This window comes from Rhizophagus irregularis, chromosome 1 (assembly GCF_026210795.1).
Source record: "Rhizophagus irregularis chromosome 1, complete sequence".
Classification (NCBI taxonomy): domain Eukaryota; kingdom Fungi; phylum Glomeromycota; class Glomeromycetes; order Glomerales; family Glomeraceae; genus Rhizophagus; species Rhizophagus irregularis.
Window position 1 is genome coordinate 5375469 of NC_089429.1, and position 24955 is coordinate 5400423.

Here is a 24955-nt window from a genome sequence, read left to right on the forward strand (position 1 = left end):
TAATATTTTAGGGGTGGGAGGGTATTTAAAGGTCATATAACATATAAGTGTAACGTAAGATTTTTCATATTACATGGGGGTGGGGGAGTATGGGCTTATAGTAAATGGATATTACGTAATAAACGTCACTGCCCTTAGTGGATTCGGATAATGAATTCCTTCGGGTCTGGTACAAAATCACGAAATTCACATTACGAAACAATTAAATCCCGACGGTCGATATTTTAAAACCAAAAATCACAAAACACAAAATCTAAATTGCCACATAATTATGTCAATACCAATAGAACAAAAAGATTATATATTAATATTATTAATATTGTATTATTCAATTTTATATCTATATATTATATATATTATTGGTAGTACTTTCGATCCGTGTACAGATTGTTCCGAAAATCCGGGTAAAAATCCACGGGATTCGTCCGGATCGTCAAATTCCGAAACCATTAACAATTAATAACTTTTCTAGTAGTATTTAATGTTGCGTAGAGCTGAAATTTTATAACAATTTTTTTTTTAACCGGATTTTTATTAATTAAAAGTTTTTATCCGGATTATGGATTTCGAACTGATCGAAGCACATACCGCATTAGATTATTACAGCTAATTTCATAATATACGGGACATACCGAGAGACGACTCGGTACATTCGGTAAAACTCGGTAAGTTCATAATAAGGTAAAAATTATATTATTAGATTCGGAGCACTGGTTGGTGTAGTTTTTATTTTATTCTGAGTAATACCGAATCTTACTGAGTTTAGTAAAAATGGGTGCCCCATATATTATGAAATCAGCTGTAATTGATTTAAATCATTCAGTTCAGTAATATTATCTGTTTGACAGGACCTATAATGCAATTCTTATGCCGCTATCTAATAATTTTGCTACAGTATATGCTAATACATAGTAATATGAGATAACCGAACAAAATAAAAATATCTATTATGTAAACTTAAAAGAATAACTGAATAAACTGATAATTAATATTGTTTAACATATATAATTCATGAATAAATAATATCAGTTTCATTAGTGATAACGATCGCCACTACCAAAATTACCCTGTAAAAAGAAGTCGATCCGTGTTTTATATTCCATCTTTTTTTCCGTAAAAGGCGCATATTTCCAGAATTATTTCGTTAATGGATCCGTAAAAGGCTTATTTTTACGGAATTTTTACAGAAATAACGGATAAGATTTTTTATAGGGTTAGGGTGGAGTTCCAGTCAGAGTTAAAAATCTTGTGAAATTTTGCCTGAAATTTCTCCCTAGTGCTAATATGGTGATGACCACGTCGGCATTAGTACAATAAATTTTAAAATAATGAGTTTGTGATAAAATTAAATTATTAAATTATTTTTATTATTGTTATTTGTTTTCTATTTTTATTCACAGTTTTATTTCAAATTACAGAATTAGTATATAAACAATTATGCAATTTATCTTTTTACCATGCAAGATTTTGTTACGTAATTTCTTTGATTGATTATTATGCAGATCATAAAATGTATTACGAATAATTTAATAATCATCATGTAAAAATTCAAGCCAATAAAATTTAATTTATCAAACTATTTATTTGTATTCTTAAAATAATTTTCAGAATTATACATAAAAAGCAATATTCATGACATGGGTTATCAATTTTCAATTAAATTTCATTTAAAAGATAAATTTTTTGTTTTTAATAAAACAAAGCGATAACAAATTCCATTTCGTCGTATTTGCATTTTTGTATCTAGTTCTTTTGAATAGTTTGTTACGAGTAAAATTTTTTTTTTTAATTAATTAATTAAGATAAAAATATATATTAGTAAATACAGTAACATATGTATCGGACAAATCTTCTGAAGTGGTTTTGTTACAGATAGATGATCGTTTGACATTAGTTAAACAACACGACGATAATTAACGCGATAATTAACGTGATGACCTAATGTCAATTTTTTTATATATAGTCTCTTCATACGCATTTACTTTACGCTGTTATTATACACAATCAAGCAATAAATTATATAAATGACTAAAAAAAAGGCCCCGTTTGGAATCATTTTAAAATAATTGGTAATGTTGGCGACCCACATCCTCACGTACGATGCGAATATTGTCCTAAAGAATCTAAACGAGCTGTTCCTAAACGAATGCAAAATCATTTTGATAAAAAGGAGTGTCAAGGACTGCAACAATATATTAACCGTTTGAGTGAATCTTCAAAGTTATCAAATAAAGATGATAGCAATAATCTTTCAGGAATACATCATCTTGGATATTGTTATCAGCATGGAATTGAAACTGAAAAAAATGAAATTAAAGCATTTGAATTATATGAAGCAGCAGCTGGAAAGGGTCACCTTGATTCAATACATCAACTTGGATTTTGTTATCAACATGGAATAGGAACTAAAAAAGATGAAATCAAAGCATTTAAATTATATACAAAAGCAGCTGAAAAGGGTTATATTGTTTCAAAATATAACCTTGGAAAATGTTACGAAGATGGAATAGGAACTATAAAAAATGAAATTAAAGCATTTGAATCATATAACACAGCAGCTGAAGCGGGTCACATTGTTTCAATATATCATCTTGGGTTATGTTATGAAAATAAAATAGGAACAGAATATAATGCAAGTAAAGCATTTGAATCATATAACACAGCAGCTGAAAAGGGTCACATTGTTTCAATGTATCATCTTGGGTTATGTTATGAAAATAAAATAGGAACAGAATATAATGCAAATAAAGCATTTGAATCATATAACACAGCAGCTGAAAAGGGTCACATTGTTTCAATGTATCATCTTGGGTTATGTTATGAAAATAAAATAGGAACAGAATATAATGCAAATAAAGCATTTGAATCATATAAAGAAGCAGCTGAAAAGGGTCACATTGCTTCAATGTATCATCTTGGGTTATGTTATGAAAATAAAATAGGAACAGAATATAATGCAAATAAAGCATTTGAATCATATAAAGAAGCAGCTGAAAAGGGTCACATTGCTTCAATGTATCATCTTGGGTTATGTTATGAAAATAAAATAGGAACAGAATATAATGCAAATAAAGCATTTGAATCATATAAAGAAGCAGCTGAAGAGGGCCACATTGTTTCAATGTATCGTCTTGGGATATTTTATGAAAATAGAATAGGAACAGAATGTAATGGAGATACAACATTTGAATCATATGAAGCAGCAGCCGAAGTAGATCACATTGATTCAATGTATCATCTTGGATTTTGTTATCAACACGGAATAGGAACTAAAAAAGATGAGGTCAAAGCATTTCAATTATATAATGCAGCAGCCGAAGTAGGTCACATTGATTCAATGTACCATCTTGGGATATTTTATGAAAATGGAATAGGAACAGAATGTAATGTAGATAAAGCATTTGAATTATATAAAGCAGCAGCTGAAAAGGGTCACTTTGATTCAATGTGTTATCTTGGGATATATTATGTAAGTGGAGAATGTAATGCAAATGAAGCATTTAAATCATATAACACAGCAGCTGAAGTTGGTCACATTGATTCAAATTCTGAGATATATGAAGCATTTGAATCAAATAAAGAGGCAGATGAAGAAAAGGGTCATGATTGGTGGTCAAGGTCCATTAATTCTTTTCAATGAATAATTTCATAAACATTTTTAGTGTTTCTTGCGTCATTATATAGTTTACTAAGTAATAAATTTGTTTTCAAAAACAAAATTTTCATACAATATATTGTATTGTGCACTATATGAATTTGTTACTCCACTTGAAATTCATAGTATAAATCAATATTTTTATCTTATAGTTTTAAAATATCAATTTTAATTATATAATCTCATATATCCAGAGATTAACATTTTAAAAAGTTGTTATTACATGTACACTGTTTATTTTTATAATACACAACTAATGATTACGTTTTTAACATATAGATAAAACGGGTGCCGTTCAAAATCCTGAAAATCAAAATCCCGAAATCCAAAATCTCGACAGGTTCAAATCCCGACAGATACAGGTCAAAATCTTACAGAGCGACTTTCGGGCAGTAATGTGGGCCGATTTTTCGGGAATTTGAACCTGTCGGGATTTTGGATTTTGGGATTTGAGTTTTGGGATTTCGTACCATACCTAGAATCAGCCAAAGTTAAGATTTACAACTAGAATATGCGATTTGCTGGGGGACTTCGTCCCCCAAATATAACATTTATAATTAAAAAAATTCTTTGATATAAATAAATTGAATTGTTATTCAGGAAAATTAAATACTTAACTTACTTAATACTTAGGATATGGTGAAAAAATGGTGCTAATGGATTATCTAACGAAGAAGTTCAAAGTCCAAAAAGTTTTAAATCATATTCTGATAGTTAGACCACACCGCGGCGATCATTACTTAAGAGTTTTTTTATAACGCAATATTATTAGGTTTACGTGGAGAGCATTTTATTTGATGGCTGAAGATGTTAAAAAACGTGAAGCTTAAGATATAATGTACTTATATTTCAATCAAAGACAAATCAACAAGTGGAAATTGGAAATCATGGAAAAGTTGACAAACTTATTTTACCAAATAATCCGTATATAATTGAAATTTATGAGAAATAATTGTCTTATCGTCCTCGACTAGCTGAACCAAATTTTTTATCTTCAAGAATTTGGTGAACAAATTGTTTTTACTTTGTTAAATCATTTTAATAATTAATTTTAATTAATTTATAATATTAGCTTTATATACAGGATGCTAATATAAATTTTGAATCGGATGAAAAATTTTATGAATGAAATATGCAAAGAGCATAAAATACGAGCTTGACTTTTTCAAGCTAGAGCCGAACTGGGCTAAGTAAAAGCTCAGCCTTGAGCCGAGCTAAGCTGGCTCGAAAAAAGAATTTGACTAGATTTATTCTAATAAAAATATAAAAAAATTGATTATTAATAGAAACGACCTAGAATCAATTTTTAATAAAAAAAAAAAGACTTTAAATTTTTAGATATTGATTTTTTCAATCGTACAGAGGGCTTCACCATTGATATTTGATACTATTTAAGAAATTTCAGCAACGTTTTTACAAACATGGTAAACAGGATTTTTAATGTAGGCCAGAATTATAGTGTTACCGATAAAAAGAAAGAATGCTATGATTGATGTCATTATTTAATTATCGCTATTATAATTATGACATAATATTTCTTTCTTCTTTATTACTCCATAATAATGTATTCGCCATTTGATAAATGAACCGTTAGAATTTGATCCATTTGTAAGAAAATTTTAAAAATTGTACACTATATCATACCGTAGTAATACCTAATCAAACCGCCCATTACTAAAGGAAATAAAAAGACGTTAAATAACGTTCTTAAAAGAAGTTATTAAATGAAACCTTTAAAAATAAAGGAAAAGGAAATGAAATTATTTTAAAAGAAAACAAATATGATATTGGAATTAAGGTTGATTTAGAGTGATGCTTATTCATCACGAATCATTCGAGGTATAGTCGTAAGATGACTATATCTCCAATTTAAATCTGTAGATTTTAATATACGCTGAAAAAGACAATTTACACGAATCGCATGGATAAAAAGAAAATATAAAATCATTTTCAATTACATGACTTCGCAAATGATGTATAAAAAGTAGCAATTCTATTAGTATAAAATAAAATAAAAAATAAACAAGAAAATAAAATACATAGGCAAATATATTGGTTTATAATTAAGATTGCTAGCTGTAATTAATGATTTCAGAAATTTCGAATTAAGTGACCTTGGTTTCCTAAGATACAAATATGGCATATCGCACCTCAACAATTAAAAGATATATAGTATTTAAATTATTGACGGTAAATAATATTCTCACTTCCCGCTACATTTTCGTTTAATTTTACGTTGTTAAAGTAAATTAATATGTAATAATAAAAAATCTTAATATTCCTATGTATTTAAATACGGTATGATTGGCTTCTTTTGTATCTTATTTACAAGAGGGATCCAAGTTTGATAGTATATATTATAATATATAGGAAATTAAAGACGTCAGAATTGTTAAGAAGTATTATAGCAATAAATTCTGGCTGTTACCACGGTCACAATTCTGCGGTAAATATTGGAATAGTTTAGTTATAAGTTTAAGGTCACCGATATTAATGTGAAATGTGAATTAAATATTTTTACTTTCGTGTACATATCCCAAATTACGTACGATGACCGAATAATTTCAAAATGCAAGTAAAATTAGGTACATACGATTTATCAAAGTACGTCATAATCCTTACTGGCGCGTCTGATGGTAAAAATTGAATTTTTTTTTCTTCAAAATTAAATTTTACTTTCATTAAAATAATATAAAAATAATATGAACTATATTTTTATTTTACTTTAAGGCGGCATCATTTTAAATTTTTTGTTTATTTCTTAAAATTTTTTTTTTTGTATAAATAATCTTTATTAAATAACTTTTTCATCTAATAAATAAATTAATATTTCCATAATTAGATAGAAACCCTAATTATATTGAGCAATTACGTAAAGATGATCAAAAAAAATAACGTATTTTATATTCCCAGATCACCATTTGGCATTAATTTTTTACCAAAATTGGAAATTGCAAAATTTCATTATATATAAATAATTATTAATTCCATCAATATACCAGTGGTCACTCAGTATCCAATTATCCGTAAATAAAATAAATAATAGTGATTTTTTATATTTATATTTATTTTTCAAGAATTTTTCGAGGATTTCCAAACCCATAATTTGTAGTATTCTTATAAAAATAGATCCTTATAGACACGCTTTTTTGATTGGTCACAACTTACGGTGTTACGGTCGATCTCCCATTTTTTTTATATAAGGCAAGCTGTGAACGGTGGCGTGATTTCGTTCACATTTCATTTTATTCATAAAACATTTCAAAAAAAAAGTTATTGAATTAATTCAAAATAATGCCAGTAAAATTAGGTACAATTGATTTATCAAGACATGTCATAATCCTTACTGGCGCAACTGATGGTAAAAGTTTGAATTTTTTTTTTTTTTAAAGATAAAAATTTTTTTATTCTTCTATTTTAAATAATACTAAATATATATTTATTTTATTTTAAGGCATCGGTAAAGAAATGGCAAGGATTTTAGCTGGATTTAATCCAAAACGATTGATTTTACCAGCACGTAATAAAGAAAAAGGAAATAATTTATTAGAATATATTAAATCTTCAAATGGAAATACAAATAATGTTGAAATTTGGGAATTGGATTTAGCAGACTTACAAAGCGTAAAAAATTTTGCAAATAAGTTCATTAATGAAGTTGGAGAATTGCATATTTTAATTAATAATGCGGGTAATTAATAATATTAAAATAATCGATTAATTGTTTGAATGTTTCGTATATTTATATATTCGATATATATATTTGTAGGTATTTGGAATAATAAAGAAATCATTAAAACGAAGGATAATTTGGAGTCACAATTTCAAGTAATTTATCACTTTCTTTAATTTTTGCAATCGTTTAACATATGATATTTGAATTTTTTTTTTAACATATAATTTATTATAGGTTAACCATTTAGCACCATTTTTGCTTACTTTATTGTTATTGGATACAATAAAAAAATCAGCTTCAGTTGAATTACCTGGAAAAATTGCATTTACTAGTTCAAGATCTCAGGGATATGGAAAAATTGATTTTGATAATTTAAATCTTGAGAAAGGTGCTTACTTTGGTCCTTTTCATGGTTATGCAAATACTAAATTGATGGTAAGATTTTGTCTAAGTTACCTATTTAATTATAAATGCTTTAAAACTGACTAAATATTTTATTTATTTGGAAAAAAAAAATAAAGAACGTAATTATTGCTCAGGAATTAGGGCGTATTCTTCAAAACGAAAGTAAGTAGTAATAAAGGAAATAAACAATTTTTTATTTTTATAACGTGAAGAAAAAAAAAGATTAATTAACCCTTTGTTCCTTTAAATATGTAGATATTACAACATATTCACTTCATCCTGGTATAATTCTAACAAATATATCCAATGCAAAAGGTGTTTTCATGGAATTTGTCGTGAAAATAGCTACGAAAATAATTGGGATATCAACTGAACAAGGCGCCATCAATACTCTTTATCCCGTGCTTTCTCCTGAAAATAAAGAAACAGGAAAATATTATCATGAAGGTATTGAAAAGGAACCAAATGAAATTGCAAATGATCAAGAAGTCGTAAAAAAGCTATGGGATATTTCTGAAAAAATGTTAAAAGATCGTGAAATGATTTAAGTTCGATTTTTGGAAAAAAATTTATATGATAAATTCATTTTCTTATTTTTTTTTTTTTGTATCTACTGTACATTACGTATCGCGGTACGCAAAATAACTTTTTATCCGATAAATAAAAAATAATTTCTAACCGCTTACAAATCAGAAAGCGGATAAATTAATTACGTGATGCTATCAAAATTGGAAATTATTAAATGTCGATTCATTGCTATGTATATCAGCTGATGTACCCCACTAAACAAATTTATCGATAACTACGGGGAAAAATCAACCGGTGGGCAGAATTACATAATTCCTACTCAAGTTCTAAACTGGATTGTATCAAATTAACGTAATTCCTTCCCGGTTAAGATTAGTAATAATCGATAGAAAAAAACATAAAAAGACTTAAAATCCAAACTATCAAAATAAATTTTTTTTTAAAAAAAAAAATGCCAGTTAAATTAGATAATAATTGTGATTTATCAAGACATGTTATAATTCTTACTGGGGCTACTGATGGTAAATAAATTCACAAACATTTCCGTTTCAAAATAATTCAATCACTTACATTTTATATTATTTAAGGCTTCGGTAAAGATATGGCAAGAATTTTAGCTGGTTTTAATCCAAAAAAATTGATTTTACCAGCACGTAATAAAGAAAAAGGAAATAATTTATTAGAATATATTAAATCTTCTAACGGACATGCAAACAATGTTGAAATTTGGGAAATGGATTTAGCAGATCTACAAAGTGTAAAAAATTTTGCTAATAAATTCATCAACGAAATTGGAGAATTACATATATTATTTAATAATGCAGGTAATAAAAATAATTATATTGTGTTTTATTAGGTTTCGTATTTATTGTATATACCGTATTTATCTATTCGATGTATTTTCCTCCATAGGAATAATGATTAATAATCAAGTCATTAAAACGAAGGATAACTTGGAATTACAATTTCAGGTAATTAATTTCTTTTGTTTTTGGTTTTTTTTTTGCAATTTCGTTTGTTTGAATTCTCTTTTTAACATTTATATAATATTTTAGGTCAACCATTTAGCACCATTTTTACTTACTTTATTGTTATTGGATACAATAAAAAAATCGGTTTCTGCTGAATTACCCGGAAAAATTGCATTTACTAGTTCAGGAGCTCAAAGAAAAGGGATTATTGATTTCGATAATTTAAATCTTGAGAAAGGTGCTTACTTGAGACCTCTTCAAGGTTATTCAAATACTAAATTGATGGTAAGAATTTCGATCATAGTTTATTTATTTATATTTTATATTTTATTCAATGATAATGAAATTTATAATTGGTACCTTTTTTTTTTAAAAAAAAAAGAATGTTATTGTTGCCAAGGAACTAAGTCATATAGTTCAAAACGAAAGTAAGTATAATAAAAAAAAAATTTATCTTTTTACTAGTAAATGTAAAATTGACTCCTTTTTTTTAAATATGAAGATATTACGACGTATTCGCTTCATCCTGGTGTAATTCAATCTAACATAGGTCACATGAATAGCGGCATATCAAATTTTTTCTTGGGTTTATTTGTAAAAATGTATGAAATAACATCTGAACAAGGTGCCACCAATACTCTTTATCCCGTGCTTTCTCCTGATAATAAAGAAACTGGAAAATATTATCATGAAGGTATTGAAAGGGAACCAAATAAAATTGTAGATGATCAAGAAGTTACAAAAAAACTATGGGATATTTCCGAACAAATATTAAAAGATCATGAAATGATTTAAAGTTTCAGCTTTTTTTTAACAATTTCTCGCATTATACAGCAACATTTCTTGATAATCATATTGTATTATTTTTTTTAGTATTAGTTAAATAATTTCTGTTAGATGTACTGTACTTATATTATGAGAATAATCCTAAATAAATCATTTATCCAGTAATATTGCGAATTAAATGAATCTTATTTAATGAATAGTATTATTTCACGCACGTGTCGATAAATATCACGCTTGATTCAAGAAAAAAGACGTGAATTGCATACAACAGTATTTTATAAACATAACACCACTGACGACGTGATTCACAGTATAATTTTTGTTGCCTATAAAGAAATTTACGGAAAAATCTTTAAAATTGTATTAGTACCAATTTATACTGGTTGTTAAACCGACTATATTTACATTTTACATAACATAAAAATATCCACATAAAATATCCAAATGAATTATCCTAAATTATTCATAGGATAATTCGATGAAAAACTATTAATATTCAGATATCCTGTCAAAAATGGGTAATCCTTCCAGAATAATCCGAATTATTATGAAATTATTATGAAAATAATGGTGTAGTTAGCCGACGATCTACGCCTGAGCCGGGTCCGGATCACGTTGCGGCTAATTATTTTTCGGCTAACTACACCATTATATTATGAATATCCAAATTACGTTGAATTAATGAATAATATATGATATGTAATAGTTTTATGTATATATGAATTTATTTCTAATTTGGAATATGAACAATATTAAGATTATTAATAGGATTATCTATTTCACAAATTTATTTAACCGAATAATAAACCCGGATGATATGATAATCCGGATAAATCCTAGGATCTTATCCGTTCAAGGAAAAACTATACAAAATAATATATAACAGTGGAATCCGGGTAAAGAATTTTATTTAACCGCTTTAATCCAGTATTCGGACAATCAAAATATTTTTAATTGATCATCATATTTGAGTGATTTACGCATGTACATGGTCAACTTTACCATTAACCACATGGTACTATTTAAGAAATCGGTAAATAAATGGCAGTTTAACCGCGTTTTGAATGCTTTGTATATTCAATATAATTATCTTCGTAAGTGTTTATAAGTGTTTAAAATAGTAGACATTCATTAAAACGAAGGATAACTTGGAATCATAGTTTCAAATAATTTATCTAATTTTTTTTTTTTGTAAATTGTTTGTATGCCATTCGTCTTTTACATAAATAAACCTTAAATATTTCTGAAAAAAAAATATTAAAAGATCATGGAACGAATTACAGTAAATATTCGAATTTCATTATTCAGTGAAAATAATTCCCGATCGACACTAATCCCTATCAAAATTGGAAATATTGGAAATTATGTAACGACGCTATTACTTTTTACTTGTATGAAATACCATATCAAATATTGAAAATACTGAGAGAGTTGATTTTTTTTAATTGATTTTATGTAATATATATTTGCTCTTTGCATTTTTTAGCCCAAAATGGCAATCTTCTTTTAAACGAAGAAAAGAATAGGGGCGTCGACGTATCCACAACAAATTTATCAATTAACATTTTCCGTAAAACAACGTATTCCAAAAGACTCGTAATCGATAGAAAAAACATATAAAAAGAAATTAAAATCCTTTAAACTGTCAAGAATAATTTTTTTTTTAAAAAAAAAACAATGCCAGTCAAATTAAATAATAATTACGATTTATCAAAACACGTATAATTCTTACCGGAGCTACTGATGGTAAATAAATTCAACTTATGTATTTTCAATTCAAATAATTCAATCACTTACATTTTATATTATTTAAGGTATCGGTAAAATTGTAGCAAGAATTCTAGCTGGTTTTAATCCAAAAAAATTGATTTTACCGGCACGTAATAAAGAAAAAGGAAATAATTTATTAGAATATATTAAATCTTCTAACGGACATGCAAATAATGTCGAAATTTGGGAAATGGATTTAGCAGATTTACAAAGTGTAAAAAGCTTTGCTAATAAATTTATCAATGAAATTGGAGAATTGCATATATTATTTAATAATGCAGGTAATAAAAATAATGATATTTTATCCCATCGGTATTATGTATACACCGATGGATTTTTTTGTAAATTATTCCACCGGTATAAAAAAAGTATAAAAAAGTATAAAATCCATCGGTGTATACGCCATACACAATGAGATAAACCTGTTATTCCATGGGTATCTAATAAATACTCCATATACACCGATGCCTTGGGGCCCCCCGAAGGGAGGGGAGCATCGGTGAATATTTCAGTTATTCATTGATACCCATGGAATAACAAGTATGTATTTTATTACGTTTCGTATTTATTGTATATATTTATCTATCCCCTCCATAGGAATAATGATTAATAATCAAGTCATTAAAACGAAGGATAACTTGGAAATACAATTTCAGGTAATTTATTTCTTTTTTTTTGCAATTTCGTTTGTTTGAATTCTCTTTTTAACATTACATTATTTTAGGTCAACCATCTAGCACCATTGTTACTTACTTTATTGTTATTGGATACAATAAAAAAATCGGTTTCCGCTGAATTACCTGGAAAAATTGCATTTACAAGTTCGGGAACTCAAAGATATGGAAAAATTGATTTTGATAATTTAAATCTTGAGAAAGGTGCTTACTTTGGTCCTTTCAAGGTTATGCAAATACTAAATTGATGGTAAGAATTTCGATCATAGTATATTTATTTATATTTTACTTAATGATAAAGGCTCTAAGATTTATAATTGGTATCTTTTTTTTTCTTCAAAAAAAAAAAGAATATTATTGTTACCAAGGAACTAAGTCGTGTAGTTTAAAACAAAAATGAAAGTAAGTATTATAAAAAAAAAGATTTTTTTTTTACTAGCATTACTTTAACTCTTTTTATAAAATATGCAGATATTACGACGTTTTTGCTTCAACCTGGTATAATTCAAACAAATTTAGGCCATATGAATAGCGGCTTGTCAAATTTTCTCCAAAATTTATTTGTAAAAATGTATGAAATACCAGCTGAACAAGGTGCCATCAATGTTCTATATCCCGTGCTTTCTCCCGAAAATAAAGAAACTGGAAAATATTATCATGAAGGTCTTGAAAAGGAACCAAATGAAATTGTAGAAGTTATGAAGAGACTATGGAACGTTTCTGAACAAATATTAAAGATCATGAAATGATCTAAAAATTCAAAATCAGTTCTCTGTTTCACACGACAACATTTTATAAAATAAATTTAAAAGATTTTTTTTTTTAGTTTCAGTATATTATTTTATTAATATTAGTTTAAGTTCCTTATAGATACTAGTTTCTATACGTGTATAAATGATTTAATTAAATCCTTTATCGGCGAATTAATGAATATCTTATTATTCACGTGTTGATTATATAAAATTCATATCACGCTTGATTTAATGATTCTATTTTATCTTTCAATATTAATATATAAATTTTCTTTCTCCACGATGTAATTGCGATCAGCCTTATTGATTTATTTATTATTTACCGTTTAAAACACTCGCATCCCTTTTTTGTGTGCCAGGTTCGTGGCAAAAATGTGTGGCGCAGCTGCGCCCACGCCTCACGGCGTTATATGTAGATTTTGATTTGTGTCGCAAATACTAATAATTTTATTTAAAGATGAGCTTAATTTCAAAAAGCTTAAGATACACCATGTAACCTTCTCAGTGGCCCTTCGAAATTCTTTGAAATGATATCCCTTTTTTTTTTAAAATAAATAATAAATAATTCTACGAAACTACTTGAACGATACAAATACTTCGCGATTTTATGTAATTATGTAATCGGATACGAACAAAATTACGTTTATAAACTTTTCTTTCTTTTCCAAAATAAAATTAAACCAATGGATAATTAAACAAAGAATATAAAACCTTCTTGAAATCCTTTATTAAATGAATTTGGAATTGGTGAAATACGTCCACTTACTTAAACTCAAAATAAACTTAGACTCATAGTTTATTTATTAAATTCATATTTTATTCGTTCGTTAAAACTAACAAAATGAAATATATCTGATTAAATAAAATCTCAAAAATTTAATCATTATTTCATTGTGATTCTTTATCGGTAAACTTTTCATCATTTATTTATTTTAAATAGTATCCAATTCAAGATTTTTTTTGCTTCTAACTATTCTTCTTGATAGCATTAATTTTTGTTAATTTATATTTCTGGTTAGATTAGGCAAAATTTTGATTTCTATTAACAACTTTTTTTAAAATAAAAAAATGGATTTGTATTACTGTATAAAAGTGGTAGAAATGCTGTAATAAAAGCATCATTTTTTAACAAAAGTTAAAAGCGTTCAGATGTTACTTTCTTCTCCCGATTTCATCCCCATGAATAAACTTTAAGATGCCGCTTTCCTGTAGCAATTGTATCATTAAAATTCTTTAAAATACATATTAATGTATTATAGTACAAATTAAAAATACATTTTTCAATCATATCGCTTTTAAAAAATATGTTCCGCATTTCGAAATCAAAAACTATTCCAGAACTACCATATATTTTCTTGTTTTTTTTCCGAAAAAGCAAGTTATATGTGTTTTATTGAATGAACCTAACTTTCCATAAATGATCCTTTTTCTTAGGAACTTTCAGGGCGAAACCTTTTTTTTTTTTAGAGTTTGAATTCGTTATCCGTATGAATAATATCAATATTGTAAAGCTTCATGCTCTACAATATCTGTCCGGAATTTCGTAAAATAAATTTTAATCATGAGTCGGTATAATAAAACCAAGGATGTTGTTATACTTAAGTTTTGAATTAAAATTTTGTATTGATAGTCATTTCGTACAAAATTGCTTAGTGATATTTTAGAAATTTGAAATAGAAAAAGACACTTCGTTATAGAAAAAATTTTATACCATTATTAACCGACTCCACTAATTTAATTCCAATGTTCTGATTGGACGGTGAGATACTAGGGATGTCAAATAGGATTTTATTATTGAAAAAACGGAAGTGATGAGACAGGACGTGATTTGATGTGCTAAATAACATCCTAACCCTTAATCCTAATCTAATCATAGATCAGTTTGTTTCTTCCTCCGGGCCAACTAAAGTCTTGCTTTGTTTTTATCCCTCCAGGATCCACAATTATTTTTTTACAGCCTTCCTTCCTGCATTTCTATACTCCTCTTATTTTGAAATATTACTATATATATTTGTAATTCATAGTTTATTAAATTTATCGATAAAACAATTCGATTTTTATTTAAAGATATTACAACTTCTTCCTCCTCACCAGTCACCACCTGCATAAGATTAGGTTATATAATTTTTTGATCTATCATAGTTTTAAAACTTTTACGTGTATCATCAACATATAAATAATCGCTATAGACCTCGTCCCCATCTTTTTCTGATATCTTTGTCACGTTAATAACATAATAACAATTATAATTACATCCAATAGTAAATTTCGTGGTATCACTCTCGTCGAATTTTAATTATTATCTACTTCACAAGCATCCTCAAGTAAATAATATTTTCTGAGAAAAGTTACTCGCATTCTTTATACTAATATAAGGAAAGATTTATATAATTTCGCTTGTAAAAAAAAAATGATAATTAAAAAATAAAAAATAAAATCGATAATTTTGATGCATGTACTGTAGTTCACATTGATGGTAAATAAATTCAAGTATTCAACTTATACACTTTCTTTTCAATAAATAAATCATTTATTAAACAAATGGCAAGAATTTAACCCGACTACAAACACGTACTAATAAAGAAAAAGAAATAATTTATTAGAATTTGGGAAGCGATTTACAAAGTGGAAAAACTTTGATAATATATTCATCAATAGAAATTAGAGAATTACAAATAATAAAAACGGTGATTTAATATTATTAAGGTTCGTATTTTTTGTATATTTATATTATTATTCGATGTATTTTTCTCCGTAGGAATTATGATCAATAATCAAGTCATTAAAAACGACCAAGTTACATAGTAGTAGTTACGTAGTGATAAAATAGTTTACGACCAAAAAGGGTAACAGTTTGTGCGTATCAGTGTATCATGAGGTAAATCTAAAACGATGAGTATGAAGCGCCATACTAATCAAAAGTCTGGGTTACCATACTGATCAAAAAATCCCGGATTTATCTGGGTGAAAACGGATTAATCCCATATTTCATCCTGGATTTTCCTATATTTGAGTATTATTTCATCCCGGATCTTCCCATATTTTATCATCCACACATTTTATCCCGGATTAATTCCTTAAATTTCACCAAAAATTACATCACCAAACCCTGGATTATCCATATTTTATCCCAGATTTGATCTATATTTCATATATAATAATATATATTATATATATAATATTTATAATATATATATCGGTATTTATTTATTTATTTATTTTATGTGAAGTCGGCAAGACTGTCAAAGAGAACATATAACCCTCCAAAAGGAGGCCTTCGTCCTACATTAAATATATATATATCGGTATTATATACAGTATATATAATCCTGATCTTATATTTATCACTAAGTCATGTGATCAGATTTTTGTTTATATTTTAGAAACTTCTTAAAATAAAGAAAATTTTTGTTTACACGAGATGCTCCTGGAATAAAATATGGATCAGATCCAGGATAAATATTGGAAAATCTGGGATAAAATATAGGAAAATCCGGGATGAAATATGGATTTAAAAATCTATTTTCACCCCGGATAAATCTAGGGTTTGATCCAGGGTTTAGTTCCAGACTTTGGATCAGTATGGCGCTTCATAGAACATCATTATTAAGCACCACATTAATCTTCATTGTACAATTGATATAATAATTCAAAACAAATATGACAAATATGACGTCTACCTGAACAAAATCATTGCAAATTTCCTAAAAAAAAAAAAAAAATTATTGAGATCTAAATTAAACAATGCTATTAATGTTCTTTATCTTGTACTTTAGAAAAATACTATTACTAATAATTGAAATAAATTTTATGCCAATATTTATTAATAATATTCGATATCTGCGAACGAAACCATAAATTATCACGTATTTTTGTAAAAAATTAAATGTGCTAAGAATTTTATCCGGACACGGATCGTGACACTAGTCTGGGTCGAATCAAATAAAGTTAGTTATTCGTTGAATTAAATTTCCATAATGAGTTCACTGTCTATGGAGGAGGTACTTATAAAAGAAATCAAAATTTTCAAATAACAGACTATCAATAATAAACTTTTTTATTTTTTTTAAAAAAAAAAATAAATAAAAAACAATGCCAGTCAAATTAAATAACAATTACGATTTATCAAAAAACGTTATAATACTTACTGGCGCAACTGATGGTAAATAAATTTAACTTAATACAATTCCGCTTCAAATAATTCAATCACTTACATTTTATTCTATTTAAGGTATTGGTAAAGAAATGACAAGAATTTTAGCTGGATTTAATCCAAAACGATTGGTTTTACCAGTTCGTAATCAAGAAAAAGCAAACGATGTATTAGAATATATTAAATCTTCTAATAGACATGCAAAAAATGTTGAAGTTTGGGAAATGGATTTAGCAGATTTACAAAGTGTAAAAAACTTTGCTAATAAATTCATCAAAGAAGTTGGAGAATTACATATGTTATTAAATAATGCAGGTAAATTAAAAAATGATGATTTAGTTAATATTGTTGCATTTTTTTTCTGTATTTATTTATTCGACGTATCTTTCACCGTAGGAGTAATGTCTAGCAATCAAGTTATTAAAACAAAGGATAACCTTGAAATACAATTTCAGGTAAATTTATTATTATTATTTTTTTCTACAAATCGTTTGCATAGTATTCGCTTTATAACCTTATATATTATTATAGGTCAACCATTTAGCGCCATTTTTACTTACTTCATTGTTATTGGATACAATTAAAAAATCGGTTTCTGCTGAATTACCCGGAAAAATTGCATTTACTAGCTCATCTGTTCATTTCAATGGTGAGATTGACTTTGACAATTTAAATCTCGAAAAACATTCTAGCTACTGGAATCCTGTTAAAGGAACTTTGCTAACAATGCTAAATTTTCATAATGCATTGTGCAATCATTGTACAAGTCTTGTACAAGGTATTTTAAATCTGAAAATATATAGTACGATATTTCTAACAATACATTTTTAATATTAATTTATTCACAATCAATTGTAAAATATATAATTCTGATACATTTTCCAATGAATCTTATAATCTTTTACAATGTTTTCACAAGATTTTACTTATATATATATTGTACAAAATATTGTATAATGAATTTTCACAATTAATTATTTATAACATAATCTACAATAAATTTTGCAATTAGTAGAATTGCCATTAATCTATCTATAACTAAAAAAATACCGTAATGTTTAGATTAGCCTGTATAAATTAATTTTGAATTGCTGATCCGTATTCTTTATAGCTAAGACCCGCTTGATCAGCAAGTAATGTTGTATATCTAATAATCCGAATCGATCTTTTACTTTCGGTTCTGGTTCTTTCCTCTTTTCTTTTTTGAACCACCTTTTTTCCATTTTTTTTTTCCTCTTTCTTTTTCGGTTTGGTTTTTTTTTCCAACCCGAGAATTTTTTTGGTTTTTTTATTCTTTCCCTGTTTGGTTTGGTTTTTTTTTCCAAACTGAAAATTTTTTTTTTATAAATAATCCTATTGTTTGGTCTTTTAAGACCGATTTTTTTTATATTATTATTTTTTTTGGTCTTTTTTTAGACCATATTATTAATTTATTTTAAAATTTTTTTTTCAGTCTTTTTGGATCAGATTATTGTTCTTTTTTTTCAGAATTTTTTTCGGTACTTATTTTTTTTTCGGTTCTTTCCTTATCCTTTTTCTTTTCCCCCAAATTTTATTTTTTGCTTTTTTTTTCAATTTTCTTAATTGTTATTTTTTTTTCCCAAACCACATTCTTAAACCATTTAGATTTAGATCAGTGATCGGATTGACGCTGTGGCACCACGGTAATTGCCTTTTTTCCCGATTCTTATTATTATTAGTAATATTTTCCTAATTATTTTTTAGGCTCAATATAAATAGACTGAAATAATTTACTTATTTATTTTTTGTAAAAATAGATCGGTTTAGTAAATTCTATGGGAAAATGTTTTTTCATGACAATAGATTGTTATAATTGATTTTTGGGGGATTGTGAAATATTTTTTTGGGAGGATTGCTAACTGACGCCTGGGCGGTTTTTTATCAAATATGTCACATGATGTACAAATTTATTAGTCGGCTGATGGCTGATTTTTTAACTTGGCTATTTTGATCGGTTAAACTTAAATTTTATTGCGATGATATTTATAAAAAAAAAATTTTTTTGCATATTTATTCAAAATAATCTTATTTGATAAAATTTTATTTGCAAATATTAAAATTTAAGCCACACATTTACGATTTTAAAGAAAAAAATCACTGTATTTAAACAATAACAATAAATAAAAAGATAAATAAATTACAATGACCAAGGAGAAAGATGCTAATAAAAAAATGAAATAACAATGGAGTAATGGAAAGTAATAGAAGATGAAAGAGAAAAAAAGAGTAATGAGAAGCAAAAAGGAGAAATAGGATATGATGAGAGATGAAAAGTAGTGATAGGAAACGAAAAGAAGTGACGGGAGACGAAGAGGAGTGATGGGAGGTAAAAAGGAGTGATGGGAGACGAAGAGGAGTGATGGGAAGTAAAAAGGAGTGATGGGAGACGAAGAGGAGTAATGGGAAGTAAAAAGGAGTGATGGGAGACGTAAAGAATTGATGAGAAGATGAAGAGGAGTGATGGGAGACGTGTGTTATTATTACTCTCTTTATTACTCTCTTACTTGATGGGCAAGTATCATTCCCGCTGCAACGCGACAGGTTACATCTAGTATATACTATTAAAATTTAATATTGACAATAGTATATAATCTATAATGTGATGAACAATAATTTTTAATGTTAAGTTTCGGAGAAATCCCCCTATTTATATAAAATTATGTATCACGTGTATGTGATATAATCCGCAGTTCGATCAACTAAATTTTTTTTAACCTTTTTTTTAACCTTTTTTTTTAACATTTTTTTTTTAAACTTTTTTTTTGAACCTTTTTTTTCATTTTTCCCTTTTCTTTCATTCGCCCCTTCATTTCCCTTCATACCCTTCTTTTGTCTCTCCTTTATTCTTTCCTTTTCCTTCCCTTCTCTTTTCCCTTTACTTTTACATTTCCCATTTCTTTTTTTTCTTTTTTCCGACCTTTTGTTGAAAAATCTTACTAGCTATCTCTCCTTAGATGCGAACTTCGGTAAATTTGTCTTTTTTTTTAATTGTTTATTTTTTAACTAACGATTTCTAATAGTTGTTTTTCTTACTTTTTTTTAGACGATTTAGTTCTTCGGCTATTTTGACACGTGGGAATAAGGTGGAAATTTTTTTTTTTCTTAATTATCTATTTCAATGAAACGTTTTTAACATTTCAACTTTTTTCTTTTTTTTTTAGGCAGTTCTTTCGGTCTTTTTAGACGCAAATCTCGGTAAGTTATTCAATTTTTTTTTTTAATTGTTTTGTTTTAACGAACAGATTCTAACAATTCGTTTACTTTCTTTTATCTAGGCGATTCTTTTAATTTTCTTTGGATATAGGATTCTGGTATGATATTTTTTGTTTTTTTTTTTGTTTTTTCTTTAATTATTTTATTTAATGAACTTTATTAATAGTTCGTTTTTCTTCTTTTAGAGTTGCCAATTCTCTTTGGAAATAGAAATGAGTGTCCATCTCTTGTGGAAATAGAGGTAGGTTTTTTTTTATAGTTTGTTGTTTTTTTTTGTTTTCGTCTTTGGTACTAAATTTTCTTCTTTTTAGGACTTATCTATCGGATATGTGGGATTTTGGTGAGAAATCAGACAATATTTTTTAATGTTTCTTTATATTTTTTTAACGAACCGTTTTTTAATATTTTGGGGTTTCTTTTTTTTAGGTGACCGGATCTTAAAAGTATTGTATCAGAACTTTCTTTGAAATTATTCCTTTTAACGAAACATTTTACTAACGTTTTGATATTTCTCCTTTTTTTTAGGCAACAGATCTTTGAAAAATGTTAATTTCAGTAAGTATTGAAACTTTTCTTTGAACTTATTCCTTTAACAAAACATTTTATTAACCTTTCAATATTCTCTTTTTTTTAGGTTGAGCGTGTCTTGGACACGTGAAGTTTTTTATAGGTAAACGAAATACAACAAATTGCCCGAATCTTTGAAAAAAATGGTTAGACCAAATATATTTAATATATATGAATATTGAATTTTTTTTAGAAAAGAACAATTATTTATTTGATTTAAAAGATTTTTTTTAATTTATACTTTAATGAAACGTTTTACTAACGTTCTCTTTTTTTTAGACGGCCAGTACCTGGGCGCGTATTGTTTCGGTAAGGGATTCCAAAATATATTTTATTAATTTAATTCTTTTAGTGAAACGTTTTACTAACATTTCAATTTTCTCTTTTTTTTTATATGCAGTCAAGTCCTTGGACGCGCAGAATTTTGGTAGGGGATTCTTTCTTTAACGAAACGCGGAATTGGTAAGTTTTTTCTCTGCTTTAGTTTATTTATTCTAACGAAATTTATTTTAACATTCCAAATTTTATTCTTTTTTTTGATAGGCCTGAACGTATGGATTTTGAAAAATTTCTTTTTTTAGACAGATTTAGAACGTGGATTTTGGTAGGAAGACGAATATGTTTTTTAATCTTTTTATTTAACGTTAACAAAATGTTTCTAACATTTCGTTCTTTTCCTTTTTTTAGACGAGTGTGTTGGTTTTCAGATTTTGGCAAGTATTTTCTTTATCTTTAATTATATTAACGAACAGTTACTAATGTATAATTTCTTTAATAGCGTTTACATCAAAAAAAGATGAAGAATGGTGAAGAGAGGAGTATTTAAAGGAGGATAGAGGAAATGTATTTTACAATTAAAATTACAGATGTATTTTTACAATAAAATTTACAATATATTTTACAATAATTTGTTACAATTTATATTAAATATACATATTAATAAATTAATATTACAATTAATATTATATAACTATTGTACGATGTCCCTACAAGACCAATAACGAGTATCTTAACATGGTTTGTATATAATGTACTGTAATATTAATTTTACAATACATTTAAAAAATTTTAAGTTGTTAGCAAAGAAATTACGCAAATACTAAATTGATGGTAAGAATTTCATTTATTGGTATTTTATTCAATGATAAAGGCTTTAAATATTTATAATTTTCTTCTTTTTCTTTGTTTTATTAAAAAAAAAGAATGTAATCGTTGCCAAGGAACTAAGTCGTATTGTTCAAAACGAAAGTATGTATGATAAAAATATGAAGAAAAACTCATTTTTTACTAGCATGTACTATAACTTTTTTTATTATTATGTAGATATTAGAACGTATTCGCTTCATCCTGGTGTAATTAATACAAATATCAATCACATGAATAACAGATATACAACTTATTTTATAAATTTAGTAGTAATGATGTTTGAAATATCAGCTGAACAAGGTGCCATCAATACTCTTTATCCTGTACTTTCTCCCGAAAATAAAGAAACAGGAGAGTACTATAACGAAGGAATTAAACAGGAGCCAAGTAAAGTTGCAAATGATCAAGAAGTTGCAGATAAATTGTGGAAAGTTTCTGAACAATTATTAAGAGAACGTGGATTGATTTAAATATCAAGTTTTCTTTGTTTTCTTCTTGTATTACACAGTAACATTTTAAATAGATAAATATAAATATTGTATGTGTTTTTAAAGAATAGTATAAAAAATAAATTCTTTATTTGATAATATTAAAATTAATGAATATTTCATTATTCGCGTGTTATATATAATTTATATCAAATCATTAGTCGCGTGGAATGATCCTATATGTTCTATCGAATATTCTCAAAAAAAATTTTCGAGGTTTTTATTATGAAAATCTCGGACATGTGATAATTTTAAAGTAGAGCCTTAATTCGTTACGTTTGAATAATACTTGAATAAACAAATTATAATTTACATTTTCGAATAAATTAACTGAGTTTTATGTTCATGTTTAATAATAGACATCGATAAATAACTAAAAAAAATATGTTCAAGCTAATGGAAATTTTTTAACTTGGTTGATGAATTTGAAGCTGCCGATCAACTCTGCAATTTCATTTAATTATTTCTTTTGTTCAGGTGATAATGATGATGTAATATCGAATAGGTAAATACCAACTAACCCTTTCAACCATTTTAAATTTTTTTAAAAAATTTACTTATTGTACATTATCTATAATTAGGAATGGATCAAAAAGAAAATAAAAGATGTTGAATATAGCGAATTTAAAGACGTTAAAGAAATTGGTAAAAGAGGATTTGGTGTTGTAAATAGGGTGGCAACTAATGATGGAATGCAAGTTGCACTTAAAAGCATTATCGAGAAGAAAACTTCAAAACTTGAAGATGATGATATTAAAAAGTTTGTAAATGAGGTAAAAAATTTTATTTTTGTCAATTTACTGTATACAAAGTTAAAATTTAACATATTATGCTCATTTCATTCTTTATTCAGATAAAACTTGTTCGTATGGTTGGTTTTCATCAATGTCAATGGCTTTCTTGGAATATCAAAGGGTTATTAAAAATTTTATTAATAATTTAAACATTAACAACTTTTAAAATTACATTAATCTATTTAAATGAATAGATGATATCGGGAATTATATTATGGTATTGGAATATGCCAATGAAGGAAATTTAAGAGACTATTTGATAAATGAAAAAATGGAGAGATTTAAGGAAGAAAGATTCATTAGAATGGAAGGATAAGATTCTTATGGCATATGATGTTACTTGTGGATTAAATGTTTACAATCCAAAGACATAATCCATAGAAACTTGGTAAACCAATAATTTTTATAATACATTTAATATTTAACGTATCGTTTCGTTAAATAATGTTAATAATTATAACACACAAAAAACATATTAGTGAATAGTGAATAATGGTGGATTATTAACTAAACAACTAATGGAATTACATCTAGCTAGTACTGTAGTAGTTCAGTAGCTACTAGGATGAGAATGATTGAATATATTGAACCACAATGTAAACTATAAAAGAGACAAAAAATCTGATATTTATAGTTTAGGTGTTCTATTTTGGGAAATTATAAGTGGACATCCTCCTTTTTTCAAAAAGTATCTTTGCATTATGTCGTTGCATTTGTGGTGGTTATAGAGAAGAACCAATTGAAGGTACGCTTTTAGAGTATAGTCAACTTTATCAAAAATGCTGGGGTAGAGATACGACTATCTCTCGTGGAATCGAAATCGCAACCTGTGTATTTCATATGTCTCAACTTCGCGAAAATTACAACTTCCCATATATTGCTACTTGTTGGGTGGCAGCACATCAATTTTAGAACAACTTAACAGAATATTTAATGATAAATTTAAGGTTGTAGACCAAATTTTGTAACCTGTTGATTGCGAATTAAATGAAAATATAACGTAACGAGTCAAATGGTAAAAAAAAGTCAGAACGATATGATGGTGGTAATAATTATTAATAATAATGATGACGGTAGTGCTGATGGTGATGATGATGGCGATGGTGATGGTGATCGTGATCGTAGTAGTGGAGCTAAGGGCAAAACAGACATAAAATTCTCTTTATAACATTTTCCGAATGTGAAGAATATTTTCAAGAATTTGTAATCCGTGTTCATTTAATGCAAAAATTGATAAATATGCTGATTCTAGACGAAAGAGGTACAACATAGTAGTATACACGCTATAAACAATTGGAATATTCATATCCGTATCCGAGAATATATTATATCAGGTGGGTTGTTCACGAGTGGAGG

The 24955-nt window shown here is 26.9% G+C and overlaps 8 protein-coding genes across 8 annotated transcripts; all 8 read left to right on the forward strand.

Moving 5' to 3' along the window:
* Positions 1-2146: 2146 nt before the first annotated feature.
* Positions 2147-3640, forward strand: OCT59_001102 (uncharacterized protein; the record flags this gene model as incomplete). The annotated part of the gene is made up of 1 exon (XM_066139314.1): positions 2147-3640. The coding sequence occupies one exon, from the start codon at positions 2147-2149 to the stop codon at positions 3638-3640; it is 1494 nt and encodes a 497-aa protein (XP_065988729.1).
* Positions 3641-6806: 3166 nt separating this feature from the next.
* On the forward strand, positions 6807-8284 carry OCT59_001103 (uncharacterized protein; the record flags this gene model as incomplete). Its single annotated transcript, XM_025322392.2, has 6 exons — positions 6807-7016; positions 7110-7346; positions 7425-7483; positions 7566-7766; positions 7853-7898; positions 7992-8284. The coding sequence occupies exons 1-6, from the start codon at positions 6950-6952 to the stop codon at positions 8282-8284; spliced, it is 903 nt and encodes a 300-aa protein (XP_025166395.1). The 5' UTR covers positions 6807-6949.
* Positions 8285-8693: 409 nt separating this feature from the next.
* OCT59_001104 (uncharacterized protein) lies at positions 8694-10199 on the forward strand. The gene is made up of 6 exons (XM_066139315.1): positions 8694-8785; positions 8852-9088; positions 9177-9235; positions 9320-9520; positions 9618-9663; positions 9738-10199. Exons 1-6 carry the CDS (start codon positions 8716-8718, stop codon positions 10028-10030), a joined length of 906 nt encoding a protein of 301 aa, XP_065988730.1. The 5' UTR covers positions 8694-8715; the 3' UTR covers positions 10031-10199.
* A 2194-nt stretch (positions 10200-12393) lies between these two features.
* OCT59_001105 (uncharacterized protein) lies at positions 12394-13214 on the forward strand (the record flags this gene model as incomplete). The annotated part of the gene is made up of 4 exons (XM_066139316.1): positions 12394-12447; positions 12516-12692; positions 12767-12785; positions 12937-13214. The coding sequence occupies 4 exons, from the start codon at positions 12394-12396 to the stop codon at positions 13212-13214; spliced, it is 528 nt and encodes a 175-aa protein (XP_065988731.1).
* A 4095-nt stretch (positions 13215-17309) lies between these two features.
* Positions 17310-18201, forward strand: OCT59_001106 (uncharacterized protein; the record flags this gene model as incomplete). The annotated part of the gene is made up of 4 exons (XM_025322390.2): positions 17310-17379; positions 17449-17685; positions 17767-17825; positions 17902-18201. 4 exons carry the CDS (start codon positions 17310-17312, stop codon positions 18199-18201), a joined length of 666 nt encoding a protein of 221 aa, XP_025166392.2.
* A 3113-nt stretch (positions 18202-21314) lies between these two features.
* OCT59_001107 (uncharacterized protein) lies at positions 21315-21971 on the forward strand (the record flags this gene model as incomplete). Its single annotated transcript, XM_066139317.1, has 6 exons — positions 21315-21317; positions 21451-21480; positions 21572-21633; positions 21715-21775; positions 21859-21884; positions 21950-21971. 6 exons carry the CDS (start codon positions 21315-21317, stop codon positions 21969-21971), a joined length of 204 nt encoding a protein of 67 aa, XP_065988732.1.
* Positions 21972-22278: 307 nt separating this feature from the next.
* OCT59_001108 (uncharacterized protein) lies at positions 22279-22787 on the forward strand (the record flags this gene model as incomplete). The annotated part of the gene is made up of 3 exons (XM_066139318.1): positions 22279-22281; positions 22374-22419; positions 22495-22787. 3 exons carry the CDS (start codon positions 22279-22281, stop codon positions 22785-22787), a joined length of 342 nt encoding a protein of 113 aa, XP_065988733.1.
* A 437-nt stretch (positions 22788-23224) lies between these two features.
* On the forward strand, positions 23225-23915 carry OCT59_001109 (uncharacterized protein; the record flags this gene model as incomplete). The annotated part of the gene is made up of 4 exons (XM_066139320.1): positions 23225-23296; positions 23387-23578; positions 23659-23692; positions 23794-23915. 4 exons carry the CDS (start codon positions 23225-23227, stop codon positions 23913-23915), a joined length of 420 nt encoding a protein of 139 aa, XP_065988734.1.
* Between the last annotated feature and the right edge of the window lie 1040 nt (positions 23916-24955).

Bases quoted from the DNA above. Each gene is read 5' to 3' on its own strand.
- OCT59_001104 (XM_066139315.1), top strand. From the start codon at position 8,716: ATGCCAGTTAAATTAGATAATAATTGTGATTTATCAAGACATGTTATA. The intron at 9,236-9,319 runs GTAATTAATTTC...ATAATATTTTAG, and splicing joins ACTTGGAATTACAATTTCAG to GTCAACCATTTAGCACCATT. The intron at 9,664-9,737 runs GTAAGTATAATA...TTAAATATGAAG, and splicing joins TCATATAGTTCAAAACGAAA to ATATTACGACGTATTCGCTT.